The sequence below is a fragment of the Panthera leo genome, chromosome B1, assembly GCF_018350215.1.
Source record: "Panthera leo isolate Ple1 chromosome B1, P.leo_Ple1_pat1.1, whole genome shotgun sequence".
In the NCBI taxonomy this organism is placed as follows: Eukaryota; Metazoa; Chordata; class Mammalia; order Carnivora; family Felidae; genus Panthera; species Panthera leo.
The window spans coordinates 199,081,688-199,096,960 of record NC_056682.1 but is presented as its reverse complement, the minus strand read 5'-3'; the positions used below and the strand labels follow the sequence as shown (position 1 = coordinate 199,096,960).

General features: G+C 55.7%; 1 protein-coding gene across 12 annotated transcripts in view; it reads right to left on the bottom strand.

Moving 5' to 3' along the window:
- STK32B (serine/threonine kinase 32B) overlaps positions 1–15,273 on the bottom strand; it is a 404,839-nt gene that overhangs the window by 269,011 nt on the left and 120,555 nt on the right. For all 12 annotated transcript variants that reach the window (XR_006202037.1, XM_042936913.1, XM_042936916.1 and 9 more), the window contains one exon: positions 11,365–11,516. Coding sequence is in view for 11 of the 12 variants with exons in the window: in XM_042936913.1 (XP_042792847.1) it covers positions 11,365–11,516 (152 nt within the window). In the remaining variant the exon portion in view is untranslated. The remainder of the gene's footprint in view (positions 1–11,364; positions 11,517–15,273) is intronic.

Sequence of the window (15,273 nt, the reverse complement as noted above, 5' to 3'; positions counted from 1 at the left end):
CAGGCATGCGGAGCAGAGGTCTGGCTGGGGATCCAGTAGCAGGAGGAACGACCCTCACGGTTCCTGGGGATGGGAGTTCTAAGAAAAGAGCGCCGTTTTGGACCGGAGACCCTGTAAATCCCCACTGTGCCCTCCGTGGGTTGTGCGGCTTTTAAACTGATATTTTCGTTTACTGCCACCCCTGAAACTGCTCCCCCAGCAGAAGCACCAACACCGTTTATCAGTAAACACACTTTCCTGAGAGCAGACGTTTATCACAATCTGTTTTCTGGTCTCTACTGCCCGTGCTTGCTTCTTGACTTCCTGGGCACCGCGGGGCACCTGGCTGAGCGGGGAGCACGCACAGTGGCCCTTTCCTGTCCCCTGTGGTTTCTGCCACTGGCCTGGGGCACATTACCTAGCACGGGTGCAGAACACAACACGCTTCTTCAACCACTGACGAGCTGCCTTTGATTTTACAAGTTGGGATGCATTTTCATTAAACCCGTTCTTTTGTGAACTTGAACACATAGTCTGGGTCATGCCTCTCTGCTTATCAAAGCTGGCTGCGCCTGGACCCAGCTCTTAGCCCACAAAGCAGCCTGTGGGTTGTCAAAGCTGACTCACAGAGCAGGATACACAATCTAGACTCCTGGCTGTCAAATGATTAAGCAGCAAAAATCCTTCCTTGACTGAAACCAAAGGTAAAACAGTAACACATAAGTATAGGGAAAGCAGGGGCGCCTGAGTGGCTCAGTGGTTAAGCGTGGGACCCTTGGTTTCAGCTCAGCTCATGATCTCAAATGGTTCGTGAGTTTGAGCCCCGTGTCAGGCTCCACGGGGTGAGTGCAGAGACTGCTTAGGATTCTCTCTCTCTCTCTCTCTCTCTCTCCCCCCCCCCTCTCTGTCCCTCCTCTGCTCGTGCTCATACTTGCACTCTCTCTCTCTCCCTCCAAATAAATAAATAAACTTTAACAATAAAGGCTAGGAATGTAGAAAGTGGCAGGACGGAGCCTGGTCCGTACGCACTCAACCCCATCAGCTCCAGGACCCCTAAGGGACTTCCTGGACCCCCTGTGGAAACCAAGGGAAAACCAGTGGATGGAGCCCTTGGCTTTCAGTCCACAGCTGAGAAGACTGCAGCCCGGAGGAGGAGAACATCAGTTTTCCAGTTAGTGGATAAGATCCCAATGGCAGGTCTGTTTTCCCTTCAAAATTCCTTCATGGCTTCAAGCAACGTTTATGGCACCAGCCAGAAAAAGGAAAGCAGTGTCATGTTCTAGACAGTGTCGCCTCCGGAGTCAGACTGGCTGGGCGTGAATCCCGGCTCCACCCCCTGGGAACTGTGGGGCCTGCACAGGGAGCCGCTCAGCTTCTCTGAGCCTCAGTTTCCCCATCTGTGACAATACCTGCCAGGGAGAGCTGCTGTGAGTCTTTAGTGCCATGAAACCCCAAAGCTGCCACTTCCTTGGAGAGCATCCCTGATGCTACCAAGGGATGCCAAATGTCCCCTCACTTCTCAGTCCCAGTGGCCTGAGCCTCCTTCTCAGCGCTTGCCAGAATCTTGAATTACGCATACTTTTATCATTATTTGATTTTTGCTCGTGTCCCCCTGTAGACTGGGGAAGGGAACGTTCCACGCAGGCGAGGTCGTGTCTATTTTGCTCTGCGCGTTATCACCAGCACGCCCACCAGACAGGGTCCTGGGGAAGAACGAATAACCCACGTGAAGCACTTGGCACAACGCCAGGTATCCAGCAAGCGCTTAATAGATGTCAGCTCTCCGAATGGCCACCAGCGTTACCCACCAGAATAGAAAAAGGTCACCTTCCTTCCCTAGCTCCACAAACTTACTCCGGAGCACAAGGAGGGGGGTGGAAACATCATGTGTTCAGCCGGTGCACAGATCAGCAAAATAATTCCTGCTGGGCTTGGAGGGCTGAAGTGTTCACCGTCGATTTTGGTTTCTAGGCCAGGGTGGGTCAGTGAAAAACCAAAGGAGCTGGCCACCTATGGCTCTCGGTGTAGGATTTCGGGGGGGGAAGGGGACATTGACTCAGGCAGTTCACCCATTCAACAAGTACTTACTAAGCACCTACTGGACGCCAAGACAGGCTTCCGAGTGCTGGAGACAGAGCAGGGAACATGCAGACGGATGTCCTCCCCGCCGTCCCCCCGCCCCGTGGAGCCAGCCTTCCTTCCCGTGTGCACGTGACGCAGACACGGAAAGCCAGCAAGATAGAGACATCACGTGCATTTTGTGTCGTAAGGCGAAACACGTGCCATAGCGGGTAAAGCAAGGAAGAGGGCTAGTGGATCAGGGACAGCCAGGGCGGGCTGAGAAAGACTCAGAGAGGAGGTCACGGCGATCAAGATCGGAAGGAAGTGTGCCTGCAGGTGTCCAGAGGAGATTGTCCCAGGAGAGCCAAAACCTGGGGCGGCGGGGTGGGCGGCCCCCGGCTGCTGGAAGGACAACAGTGGGGAGGCCACGTGACCTGCCCAGACGTGAGGAGCTAGAGAGCCACAGCCTCCGACTTAGTTATGCTCCCTGCAGCAGGTGAGTACCCCCCCCCCCCGCCCCGCCACGAACGTGCATGACATCGCAAGGCGGTGTTTGTGTCTCTCTGGGATGTGAACTGCACACACCATTGCCGGGCTTTCACCCGCCGGACCTCATCTGCCTTGGCCTTCACAAAGCAGGGAAGGGAGGGAGCTACCGTCCCCGTTTCACAGATGAGGAAACTGAGGCTCTCCAAGAACACCATCCTAGGAGGGGAAGGACGTTTGGCCGCTTTCCATTTTTTTTTGTCCAGTAATACACCCCGCCACGTTCCCCTTCCTAATTCTCTTATGACATCCCTCTCCCTGAGGGTGGGGCTCGCCACTGACTCATTCCTGTGTGTGAGGCTTACCCCCCGTCCCAGATCCCAGAAGTTGGGTCTGGAGAGGGCACCGGCTTTGCTGTGAGATCTGGGACTCTCGGTATCGCGCTGGAGCTGGCTTATCCCGGCTCACGAGAACTGCTACGTTTTCAGCAGTTTTGCAAGCTGGTCGACTTCATGCTGTCAGCTTGAACTCAGCCATGTCTTAGTCCGTTCGGGTGGCTATGACAGAATATCACAGACGACTGGCTTATAAACCATAGAAATTTCCTTCTCACAGTCCTGGAGGCCAGAAGTTCAAGCCGCAGACAGATCTGGTGTCTGCTGAGCGTCAGCTTTCCGGCTCATAGGTACCTGTCTTTTCACGGCGTCCTCACGCAGACGGGGAAGGGGGCTCTTGTGGGGCCCCTTTTAATAAAGGCAGTCGTCTCATTCGTGAGGGCTCTACCCTCATGACTTAATCACCGCCCCAAGGCCTTCTCTCCTGCTACCATCCCCCTGGGAGTCAGGCTTCAACATACGAATTTGGGAAAGACACAAACATTCAGTCCACAGCACGCCGTGACATCACGGAGATCAGCGAACTCTGCAATGCACGGCTTGCTCTGTTTCCCCGTGGAAAGCAGGTTGTCAAGCACTTACTGGTATATTCTTGCTTCCAGTCCCAACGCGGCCTCCTGTTGGCTCTGTAGCTTTGCGCAAATTATTTAGGCCCCTAGCCCTCGGTTTCTCGAACTTTAAACGGGGCAGGGTAACATCCACCCTGCAAGAGGGTGCTGAGGATTAATGAAGATATAATAGGGGGCGCCTGGGTGGCTCAGTCCGTTAAGCGCCCAACTTTGGCTCAGGTCATGATCTCACGGTTCGTGAGTTCAAGCCCTGCGTCGGGCTCTCTGCTGACAGCTCAGAGCCTGGAGCCTGCTGCCGACTCTGTGTCTCCCTCTCTCTCTGCCCCTCCCCCACTGGCGCTCTGTCTTCTCTCCCTCTCCCAAGAATGAATAAACATTAGGAAAAAAAGGTATAATAGGGAAGGAGCCATGCACCATACGTGATCGATAAAGCCGGTATTACTGATATTATCAGGCACTGAAGAAGTGTGGGCTGAATTTCGTAACTCCCGCACGCGCCAAGGACACTCCTAATTACAAAAAAACACGTGAGGGGCAGTCAGAGACATGGGCACATGAAGGTGTCCACCCCAAAGACCATCAGCAAGTCTGAGGCATGTCTTCGCTCTTCCCATGACCTTGGGCAACCCCCTGACCTTCTGGGTGGATTGCAGGATCCCCCATTCACCCACAGGGATTGTCTGAGACGCCAGGGCCAGTGTCCCGGGCCCGGCTCCTCCCTGCCTGCACCCTGCGTCTGCACAGCAAGACCTCCGTCTCCTCACTCTGCCCTCTCCACAGGCCGGTGCCCACCCTCTGGATGTCCGAAAGCAGCCTGGGCCATCCTGCAATCCACAGGCACAACCCCAACTCTGTCCCCTTAAGAAGAGCAAACCTGTGGCCCTTAAACATAAAATCTGGGAAATCTGTCACCTTGAAACCACAAGCCAAAGTTACAAGCGATGTTAATAAATCCAAGAACAGTAAAGTTTGCAAAAAGGATCCAGGACGAGACAGCATCGCCTCTTGCCCCCTTTTATTAAGGGAGTTTCCATGGTGATGGAGACTGAAGAAGCTACTGTGAACATTTTCCATCTGCGTGTCCCAGGTGGGCCAGGATATCACCTGACTCCAGCTCACGGGGGACATGAGTAATCTGTATTTTTTAAAGTTATCCCAGGACCCCAAAGGCTGACAGTGGCTACTCAAGATGTAAGGAAGAGGGCAGGGGAACACATCAGCCATGGGCTTGATGTCTGTCCTCTCTCGTCTGCAAGTTCTGTGAAGGCAGAAGGCAGAATGACTCTCGCTCACTGTTCCGTCACCAAGGCGGGCACAGCGTTGGCCGTATTGCACGTTGGCCCTTGACACTGAACGAATGAACTTAGCGAGCCTCAGGTGCTGGGGAGAGGCGTGGCCCATTCCCCAGGCAGCTGGCTGCTGGTGGTAGAAACAGACACACAAGCACACAAATGGGACAGGGCTGTCCTGTGCTGTAACAACGTCCGGGAGGACACCAGCTGTGGGCGTGGCCAGCAGTGCCGAGGAGGCTTGATGCCTGGCCTACAGGATCCAAGAGGGCAAGATTTTCTTCATCCCTGGACCCTCAGAAAGTAAGATAGTACCTCGTACACAATAAGGGTCCAATTAATACCCATTTCATGAGCGGATACTTGGGGGCAGTTCTCACAGTGAACAAAGGGAGATGGTCCAGGCAGGAAAAAAAAAAGCATGTGCAAAGGCCCGGAGACACGGAAACAGCAAGACGAATGACAGGTGCCACTAATCGGTAGGTTTGGCTGGAACAGAAATGGACCAAGATGGCAGCAGAGGTTGGCGTCAGCGGGGGAGGCTGGTGCGGTGTCAGAAGCCAGGTCACGAGGTCACGGGGAGACATTTAGCCTGTGGGGTTTGGGATGCCATTGCTGGCTTCTGCGCAGAGATCTGGCGACCTCAGATTTGCACGTGGATAAGATTTGCCCTGTGTTATAGACTTAAGGATCGTGTCCTCCCCACCCAGTCCCCAGCGGGATGGGATTTGGAGATGGGGCCTTTGGGTCAAGTAGGTCATCAGGGTGGAGCCCTCATGATGGAATTAGCGCCCTTTAAGAAGAAACAAGAGAGAGCGTGTTCTCTCCCCCTCGCCCCATGTGAGGACCCAGCAAGAACACTGATGGAAACACCAGGAAAAAGGCTCTCTCCAGAACCTTTCCGTGTCGGCACCCTGACCGCGACCTCCAGCTCCAGAACCGCGAGAAATATGTTCTGTTGTGTAAGCCGCCTCGTCTGTCATAATCTGTGACGGCAGCCTGACAGGACTAAGACACGCCAGGAGGGCACAGTGGTGATGGATAACCGTGGCTGAACGGAGAAATGCCAAAATGCCAGTTGGGAGGCTGTAGCAATAGTCAAGGCCAAGGATGATTATTTTTATGGAAATGAGGCTGTTCAGCGACTGATGACTATAAAGGGCTTTTATCCTTCACCAGAAGTTCCCGGTGGGGGCGGGGGGGGGGGGGTGCCTCCAGTCTCTGTCCTCCCCCGCCACCTGCAAAGTCCTTCCCGCCCCACTGCTTCAGCCAGAGCAGTTCCACATGTAAACACCTTGCACAGTTTCACTTCGGTCGAAGTCTCAACACTCAAAGATGTATCAGCTTCTACTTCAAGTGGTCCTTTCTTGGCCCGAGTGGTGCACAGAGACCTGTGTCTTGACTCAGTCCATGGATACTCAGGGAAGGTTCTAGAAATCCACACTTGCTACAGGGACTGTTTAAAATGGGGCGCCTGGGTGGCTCGGTCGGTTAAGCGTCTGACTTGATTTTGAGTCCGATCTCAGGGTCGTGGGAGTGTGCCCCGCATCGGGCTCCACGCTGCCCCTCCCCCAAGTTCGTGTGTGCTCTCTCGCTCTCAAAACAAAATTTTAAAAAATGAGGTAAAGTAAAGTAAAATAACTGTAGGTTGCCTGTCCTCATCCTGTCCTGCCAGGACATTCCCACAGTGACGTCAGCAGTAAAATGGGCAGGGGAGTCACCGGAGACATCGTAAACGCCACATTTTAACAGCCACTCTAGTAAATACAGGCAATCAGGTGAGAGGGAACGGGTTTTGAAAATAGAATGAGGGCACAGGTTAGCAGTCCAAGCGGCGGAGGCCAACCCGAGGGAGCAGGTGCTAAGAACATCAACGACAACCGAGACCCGAGACCCAGTGGCCGCCTCTCGCCCAAGAGCCTGTGGGCACCTGCTCGGGAGGACCCCCACTGGCCCTTACAACCACCGTAAGACATAGTTATCCTTCCTTCCCCATTTTACAAGTAAGGAAACTGAGACACAAAGAAGAGAGTCAGTTTGCTCTCAAGGGCTCCGTATTCCCCTGCCAGGGACACCACAACACGATTCCGGGACCTGGAAGGCTTCGGCCACAGAAGGCCATTTTCTCGCGGTTCTGTAGACAAGTCTGAGATCAAGGTGCCGACGTGGCTGGGTTCCGGTGACGCCCTCCTCCCTGTTTGCAAACAGCCGCCGTCTTGCTGTGTCCTCATGGCAGAGAGACAAGTTTCATCTTCTAAGGCCACGGTCCATTCTGTCCAGGGACCCACCCTAATGACCTCATGTCACCTAATAACCACCTGAAGGCTGTCTCCACATACGGTCACACTGGGGGACAGGGCATCAGTGCACGGGCTGGGGGACAGGGGGACACGGTTCAGTCCATTGCAGCCTCGAAGCCTGCAAGAGGCAGGGCCGCCCCAAGAACCCGGGAGGTCAGATCCGGGGCCCAGGTGCCGAAACGCGGCCCCCGTCTCTCTCCTCCCCACCTCTTGAGGCCTCCCACTCACACACCTCCCGCACCCTCCTCCCCAGTGTCATTTCTCGTCCCCTTTCCCATTTGCCCTGCCCCAGAGAGCAGAACAGCATCGCTTCAGGACCCCCGGACAGCACCCTGGATCATCCCAGGCTCGGGAGCGCACAGCCTTCTTCATTCCTCGGAGGCAAAACTGCCATGCAAAGAATCCGTGCCCAGCCCTCACCTCACCAGGTCGGGAACACGCCAGCAAGTGAGAAGGGGGCACAGTGAGGATTTCCGAGGCTGCAATAAATTCACCCTCCTCGTAAACGAGATGAAAAGCTGACCTGTAATCGATACAAAGCGGCGGCGTCCTCAGGACCCCGACGAGCAACTCCACACTGCGCTCCCTTCCAGCGGGGGCCAGAGAGCCAGCCAAACAGAGGCCCCGGCCCGAGGGTGTCGGGCAGGGGGCCGGGGCCTTCTCACAGCCGCTGTGGGGTCTGGGCTGACACCAGACACCCCGGGCTCCGTCCTGTCTCCTCCACTTACTGGCGGTAGGAGTCAGTTACCCCACCTGTATGATGGGGACGACAGTGTTAGGATGATAGTCGGAAACCAAAGAGGCCGTTCGGAGGACCGGGAAAGTTAAGGAAACTCCTCAAGACATGCTCGTGGTCATTCCCCGGCAGGAGCTGAAAACCTCAGGGCACGGCGGGATGGTCTTGAGTTTGAACTGCAATTCGATGGATTCCGGGAGGTAGTGAGCTGCTTTGAGCCCTGCTCTCCCTCTCTGACAAAGGGAGCCCACAGCCCTCACCTTGCAGGACGTTAGGACGACGGCAGCCTGCTGACAGGAGGCACAGGTGGCAGGCTCTGTACGCGGCAGGCACGGTCTCTACCGCTCCCTGGAGCCAGGCGCCAGTCTCCCTCTGCAGGTCTCCGTAGCTCCTCCCTCGTCCTCCCTTCCCAGTCGTACCCACCCCCTCTCCCCGCCCCATGGCTTCAGAAATGGGCACAGGACCCGAGCCAGGTCAATCCCACCATGACCTCGGCCCTCTGCTGGGCGGTTCCACTGACAGAAGTCGGGGCAACGCGTGGGCAGCACGAGCCAGGGGAAAGCAAGACGTAGAGGCCACAGGCAGTGGGAATTCTAGACTGTCGCGATTCTGTCGCGCGCGGGGGCAAGGTTAAGTTTCTGCATGAATCCTGAGCCATTCGGAACTCCGTCCTGCCCAACGGACTGGTGGGCATGGCACTCCTTTTCACTCGGAGCTTGAAGGGGCACTGCCCACCCATCATCCTTCTATCACGTATTCCCATACGCGCGCACGTACTCTCTTACTGTCAGCGGTATTTCCATGCACGGAAAACACGCCTTCGCTGCGCTCGCTCAGTGGATTCTCCAAACAGTCCCAGCAGTAAGCCAGGGCATTTATTATCGCCATGAATGGGACATAGTTCAAGACGTGACTCCGAAGTCCAGCAGCCATTCACCGCCTCTTGCTCCCAATGGAAATGCAACGCCACCAACGCCCAACAACTGCACAGAGCTCCCTCTCTTACCCTGCGCATTCACGTAATTGTGGGGGTGTGACATTTACCCGGGACTCGGGAGCACATAAACACAGCATGGAAAGGTGGTGCCTTCCGAGGGGCCGAACCTAACATGTATCGCGCGTCCAGGCGTCCATCCGACCCCTGTGGTCCCCTGTAAGGAGTCCCCTGGAAAGGCTTCAGCTCAGACCTACCCATCTAAGCATCATTCCCACTGGAAACAGCCCTAAATCGCCCTGTGCCAGGACACAGGCTAGACGTCTCACGGAACATGTCCATGGTGGAATGTTATGCAACGTTATGTAACTACTAAAAATCACTTACAAAGAATTTGCAATAATAAGCAGATCACGCTCCTACTGGACTATTAATTTGAGAAAGCAGAACACAAAATTGTCATGCATTCAGTCTTTTTTTTTTTTAACGTTTATTCACGTTTGAGAGACGGACAGACACAGAGCGTGAGCAGGGGAGGGGTAGAGAGAGAGGGGGACACAGAATCTGAAGCAGGCTCCAGGCTCTGAGCTGTCAGCACAGAGCCGGATGTGGGGCTCAAACTCACCAACTGCAAGATCATGACCTGAGCCGAAGTCAGACGCTCAACTGACTAAGCTACCCAGGCACCCTGTCATGCATTCATTCTTATACCAATAACATATATGGTCATATCGATACGAGAAAAGAAATACAAAGAGAATTACACACCAAAATGTAATCTAGGGGAGGTGGGATTCTGAATCACTGTTGCCTTCATATGGATTTTATTTTGTGTGTTTTGCAATTAACGTACGTTGCTTTTCTGATTAGAAATTTCCTCTTTAGGGGCGCCTGGGTGGCTCAGTCGGTTAAGCGTCCGACTTCGGCTCAGGTCATGATCTCACAGTTTGTGAGTTCGAGCCCCACGTCGGGCTCTGTGCGGACAGCTCAGAGCCCAGAGCCTGCTTCAGCGTCTGTGTCTCCCTCTCTCCCTGCCCCTTCCCCGCTCATGCTCTGTCTTTCTCAAAAATAAAAGTAAACATTAAACAAAACTAGAAATTTCCTTTTGAAAAATTTCCTTCTAGAGTGATTGCAACACGAGGGGGTTCACTGGTTGTTTCCAAACGACTGAAGTATTTGGATCCCTCCCTGGAGACTTGTACTTGTTACTGGGGCTCTAGCGTGTACCACACAGGTAGGCTTGTCCCCATGGAGATGTGCGGCATTGGCCTGCATGGTTTTCTCAAGCAGGACAGCTGATGTCCCCTTGTTCCATCACCCTTGTTCGGAGGGCTCTGCGCGTGAGACACAACGGACATAATGGGTGATACCGTAGGAGGAAGACGAGCTAGACTCGACTTTCCCATCGGGGGTCACTTAGGATGTCCAATGGAGGTGCAGAATGTGTTTCCTAGAACAGCCTGTTCTGTCCCTTCAACAAAATCCCGCTCAGGGAACCTTGAGCAAATGCCTCCAACACGTCTGCAACCGTGTGAGATTCTCGGAGACGAAGAACCAAGAGACGGCACCCCAGCCTTCAGGGAGCAAGCTATTCCTTGGAAAGCAGACAAGTAAGCCAGCGATTTGGATCCGGGCTCACTGCGGGAAAGGCTGTGCCGGTGGGTCAAGCACAGAGCAGGTGGAGACGGTGAGGGGCACTGAGCTGGCCCGTGGGTTAGGGAAGGCTCCCGCCCCGAGTGACCTCTAAGCAGGATGGAAGTAATGTGCAGGATTTGGTTAGAGGCAGACGGGGGCGAGAGGCACGTGGAAATTTCAGGCAGAGGAGATACCACTGCAAAGACACAGGGGCAGGAAACCACGAGCAGGCAGCATTTCTAGGATGCCAACTTAAAGCAAAGACATAGCCAGGGAGGGGATGGAGAGAAAGTTCTAGAACATGGATAATGGCAGGCCTTGGGTGCCATATTCGGAACCTGGAGTTTAGCACATCCACACTGGGCAACCCTCCTGAGGCTTTTTTGCCATCAACACTATGGGAGCTATTTTTTTAGAGTTCAATTCCCCTCTATTTGGGCTTCTCTTACAACATTCCACGTGTTTTCTTGGAAATACAAAAACCTTCCCTTCGAAATCTATTTTCAACTCTGATTCATCACATAAGAGAACAGAATTAAAATTAAAGTGAGCAGGTGCTAGGGTGCCTGGATGGCTCAGTCAGTTAAGCGTCCGACTGACCCTTGGTCTCGGCTCGGGTCATGGTCTCACGCTTCGTGAGTTCAAGCCCCACCTCGGGCTCCGAGCTGAGAGCACAGAGCCTCCTTGGAATCTCTCTCTCCTCTCTTTGTCTCTCTGCCCCTCCCCTGTTGACACTCTCTCTGTCTCTCAAAATAAATAAACTTAAAAATACATATTAAGAACAGCAAGCAGATTCTTCTAGATTTCACGAGAGCATGTAACCCACAAGACAGCCATCGGAGTACGCGCTCCGCAAAATACCCCGAAGAATATCCGAGCGCAGAAAGTGTCCTCGCTATGCCTCCACCAGGCAGAAGCTTCCCCCGAGCACGTGGCTCCACAGCGAGGCTGGCACAGGAGCCCCGCGTGCGATCACTCACCACAGGTTGACCAGGAAAGGGTGGTCCAGTCCCCGCATGATCTGCAGTTCCCGGAAGACGTTCCGTACTTCATCCCTCTCGATGCATTTCTGCTTGTTCATGTACTTCATCGCGTACATTTTCTTTGTGTCCCGCTTCTGCACGATGCATACCTGGGCAACGGCCAACGGGGAGAACATTCAGGCCAACGTTTACCAAAATGGAAGGAAAAAAAAAAAAAGTCAGCCCCTCCCCACACTCCTCCCTCTGGGCTTGAGTCTCTGTTCCGGAAACTTGCTGGCGGAGCAGGGCTGGCCAGGCCACGACCTCTCCTCTCCGCACCTGTAAGACGAGACCCGGACCAGAAGCACCTGTTGAGCAGGTACTTAGACCGAGCGAGGGCTGTGTGCTGGCAAAGTTGCTGCGGATACAGCCTCAAGGAGCGCCCTCAAGGAGCGCACAGACCGGGAGGACAACAGACAAACGCACCAATGCCTGCAGCCCCCAGAAACGCGGTGTCACTGCCCACCCGCACCCCCGGGCCCTCCCCGCCTCCGTGCGCACCTCTGCCGGCCAGCCCTGCTTTTCTGGGCTCAAGGATGCTCTCCGCCAAAAGTGCCCGCTTTGCTGCCCAGGCAGCAGACTGGCGACACTGGACAGTCAAGTCCTGCAGGAGCAGCATCCCTGCCCCAGACCCCTTGACCGTCCCGTGGGGGACGTCTGAGGCTCCCGGAGTCGGAGGGAGAGCTGGCCCACGGGGCACCTGGCTCGATGGAACGTCCTTTACGGGCAGTTTGCTGCCTTTCCTCCCCTGACTCACCTCCCAACCCACCTGCCCCGTGCTGCTGTCACCTCTCCGGTGCCCCGGACTCAAGAGCCTCGGTGGCTGCTCCTGGCGACCCCCAATCTAAGGTGCGTGGGCACTGGGGGAGCGACGGTGGAGCGTGACACAGTGACGGCAGCTCCCGCATGCCGAGCGCTGGACTGCAGGCCGGACGCTGGGCAAACGCTCTCCCTGGTAATCTGCTCGAGGGCCTCTCCAGTAAAGCCTCCAACTTCCCTCGAGCGGGATGGAGTGCCCCCAGCGTCCAACGAGCCCCTAAGTGTCAGGACGGACAGTCAAAGCCAGACAGTCTGACTCTGGAGTGACCCCTTACTGGGGGGAGCGGGGGGCTAGTGGGAGAACAGGCCATCAGGGAGGGCTCCCTGGAGGAGTTAGTGCCAGAGGGCGAGCACCAACAGATGGAACGATGGAAAAGGAAGAGGCTTATAGGGTAACGGAGGGGTATACAGGAGGACCCGAATTTGGGGGGATACTATTCAACCCGGTACGGGTAGCTCCCGTGATGATCCTCATTTGTCAGATAAAGGAAGGCTTGTTGACCTCCTCGCGGCTGCAACTCAAACCCAGACTCCGCCTCCCCAGCCGGCACTCCTCACCAGCATGCCTCCTCCCCGAGGACAGGGCACTGGAGACAGAAGGCCTGGGCACCCGGCTCAGGAGCCCGGGGGTTTCTCTGGCACGCCACGTTGCCGGAAAGCGGACTCCTTTCAGCTCTGCCATGCCGCGAATCTGTCTGAGCAGACACAAGACAGTGGGGAAAGCCTGGACTCCAACTCATGCTTCGGTTCTGCCTCTCTGAGCCCCGGTCTCGGCCTCCGTACGAACGGAGTTCGCCAAGCCCACCCTGGGCCACCGGAGGAGGGAAACTACACGCAACTAAACGAGACCCAGGAAGGAGGAGTGCCCGGCATATCAGACGGTGATGAATGTCCCGAATCTTAATGTCTTCAATAGCACATTTCACGCACCCTCCACCAGGATGACCTCCAGGTCCTAAAGTCAGTGGCGTGAGGTTGAAGGCCCACGGAAGCTCCTTTCCGGTGAACTTGAAACTATAAAACACCAGGAGGCAAGGGTGTGCCGTACAAAAGCACCACAGGGCCCCCTGGCTTTGCGGGCATCCTAGCAGAGAACTTCCAGAACCCTGGACACAAGTCCCCGAGGCCCACACGTGCAGGCAGACACGCAGCGGACAGCGGTTCCCATCACTTACTCCTCCGGCGACGTCTCCCAAGAGACATTCGGCAGGCGCTGCTGGGAGCCCCCAAGTCCAGCCGTGTGCGTCAGCTGAGGAAGCTTAGGCTGTGGTTAGCTCGAGTCCGTGCAAGGGCCCGGTTCCGTGGCCAGGCAGATAAAGACCTCCGTGACCCTCCTCAGTTACAGAGGGCAAAGGTGCCAAGAGAGGGCCGTCACCTCCTGGGCAGGGGAAGCATGGCTCTCACCACCGCTCCGACACAGGGACAGGGGAGGGACTGGAGAAGGCTCTTCCAAGCGGAGTTAGAGCCCCAGCCTTCAAAGAGACCCGGGGCTCTGGACGGAGCTTGCAACTGTGACTTTCCAGAACAAGACAGAGAAGGGTGGCCGGCACAGGAGGCTGGGGACAGCTTCGAAGTTCGGTTTCGCAAGCAAACGAAGGGGGGTCAAGGGAGGAGGCCCTGTCGGCTCAACGTTGATGAATTCTCGAGCATGGCTGTGCCTTGACTTCCTCCTAGATAAACTGAGGACTTGGGTCTACTTTCTAAGACCTCATAGAAGCAGTCTATTGCGCTCAGGAGGCTGGACCCAGGACCAGGAGAGCTGGGCTCTGCTCCCAGCCCTGTTTGCTGACCGTGAGTGGGACCACCCACCTATCTCTGGCCTCACCTCCTCCTTGGCCAAGCCAGGCTGATCACAACAACTGAATCGCCCCGACCCGGACATCGAGGCTGAAACGAGAGACGTAAGGCAAGGCTCATGCACCGGGTAGAGACGAACATCTGCTGGGAAGTCACAGACACGCAGAGAGTCTGGGCTCTGGGGCTTATATTCCAGCTCTTTGCCGTGTGACCGTGGGTAAGTCGCCCACCCTCCCTGAGCCTCAGTCTGCTCATCAGTAAAATGGGACCTCCAGGACCTGCTGTGAGGACACGGGAGGGGATGTGTCTGAAGGGCGCAGTGTGGTGCCGCACGGCACAGGTGCTGAACGAGATTAGCGTTCTTTACTTCTTTACGGCATTGTAACAAATAATGCTCCTGGGACAGAGATGCTCCACAAATGGCAGCTGTTATTATGACCACCAGGCCTTCACCAAAACCACCAGAGAGGATTCACCCGAAGGAAGGGCAGGGGTGCCGGTGGGAGGTCCGGGCAGGTCGAGGCAACATTTCCTCCTCCGGCTGTGGTGGCTGAGTGGAGCCCTTCCCGCGGCAGAGCCAAGCAAGTGGGGACACTTGGGGACAGCCCCCAGGCTTTCTCTCAGGCAGGTGAGGAGACACAGGGGCTGGAATCCACAAGACCAAAGAGGAAGGGAAGAACCAGCTCACTTACCGGTTGAGCAGCTATTCTGGACAAGAGATGTCCACACCAAGAGGCTGTGTCCTCACCCCCAGGGCCTGGGAATGGGACCTTATGTGGCTAAGGGAGTCTTTGCAGAGATAATTAATCTCCTTGGATCGGGACGGGCTCTGAATCTGACCGGTGTCTTCACGGTAAGAGAAGAGAAGGGAGAAGGCACAGAGGAGAGGGCGATGTGCCTGTGCGGGCAGAGCTTGGGGAGGTGACATGTGAACAAGCCAAGGGACACACAGGTCTGCTGACTCCCCCCCTAGGAGAGAGGCACACGACGGACCCTCCCTTGAGCCCTCGAACAGTGAGATCCACTTTTGTTCTAAGCTACCCAGCCCGTGGTTCTTTGTTATGGCAACCAGAGGACACGAAACGGTCTGTACATGTCCCTCACGGCCATCCACCTGTGGCTGAGCGACTCGGCCAACACCCCTGTGATCCTCACTCTCCTGCCCGTGGGCATCAGGACTGACCGCACCAGGTCTCCGGGCAGCTCCCCAAGGAGCCCAGCAGAGCGTGTGGTCCACGCAGGCGCCCGGTA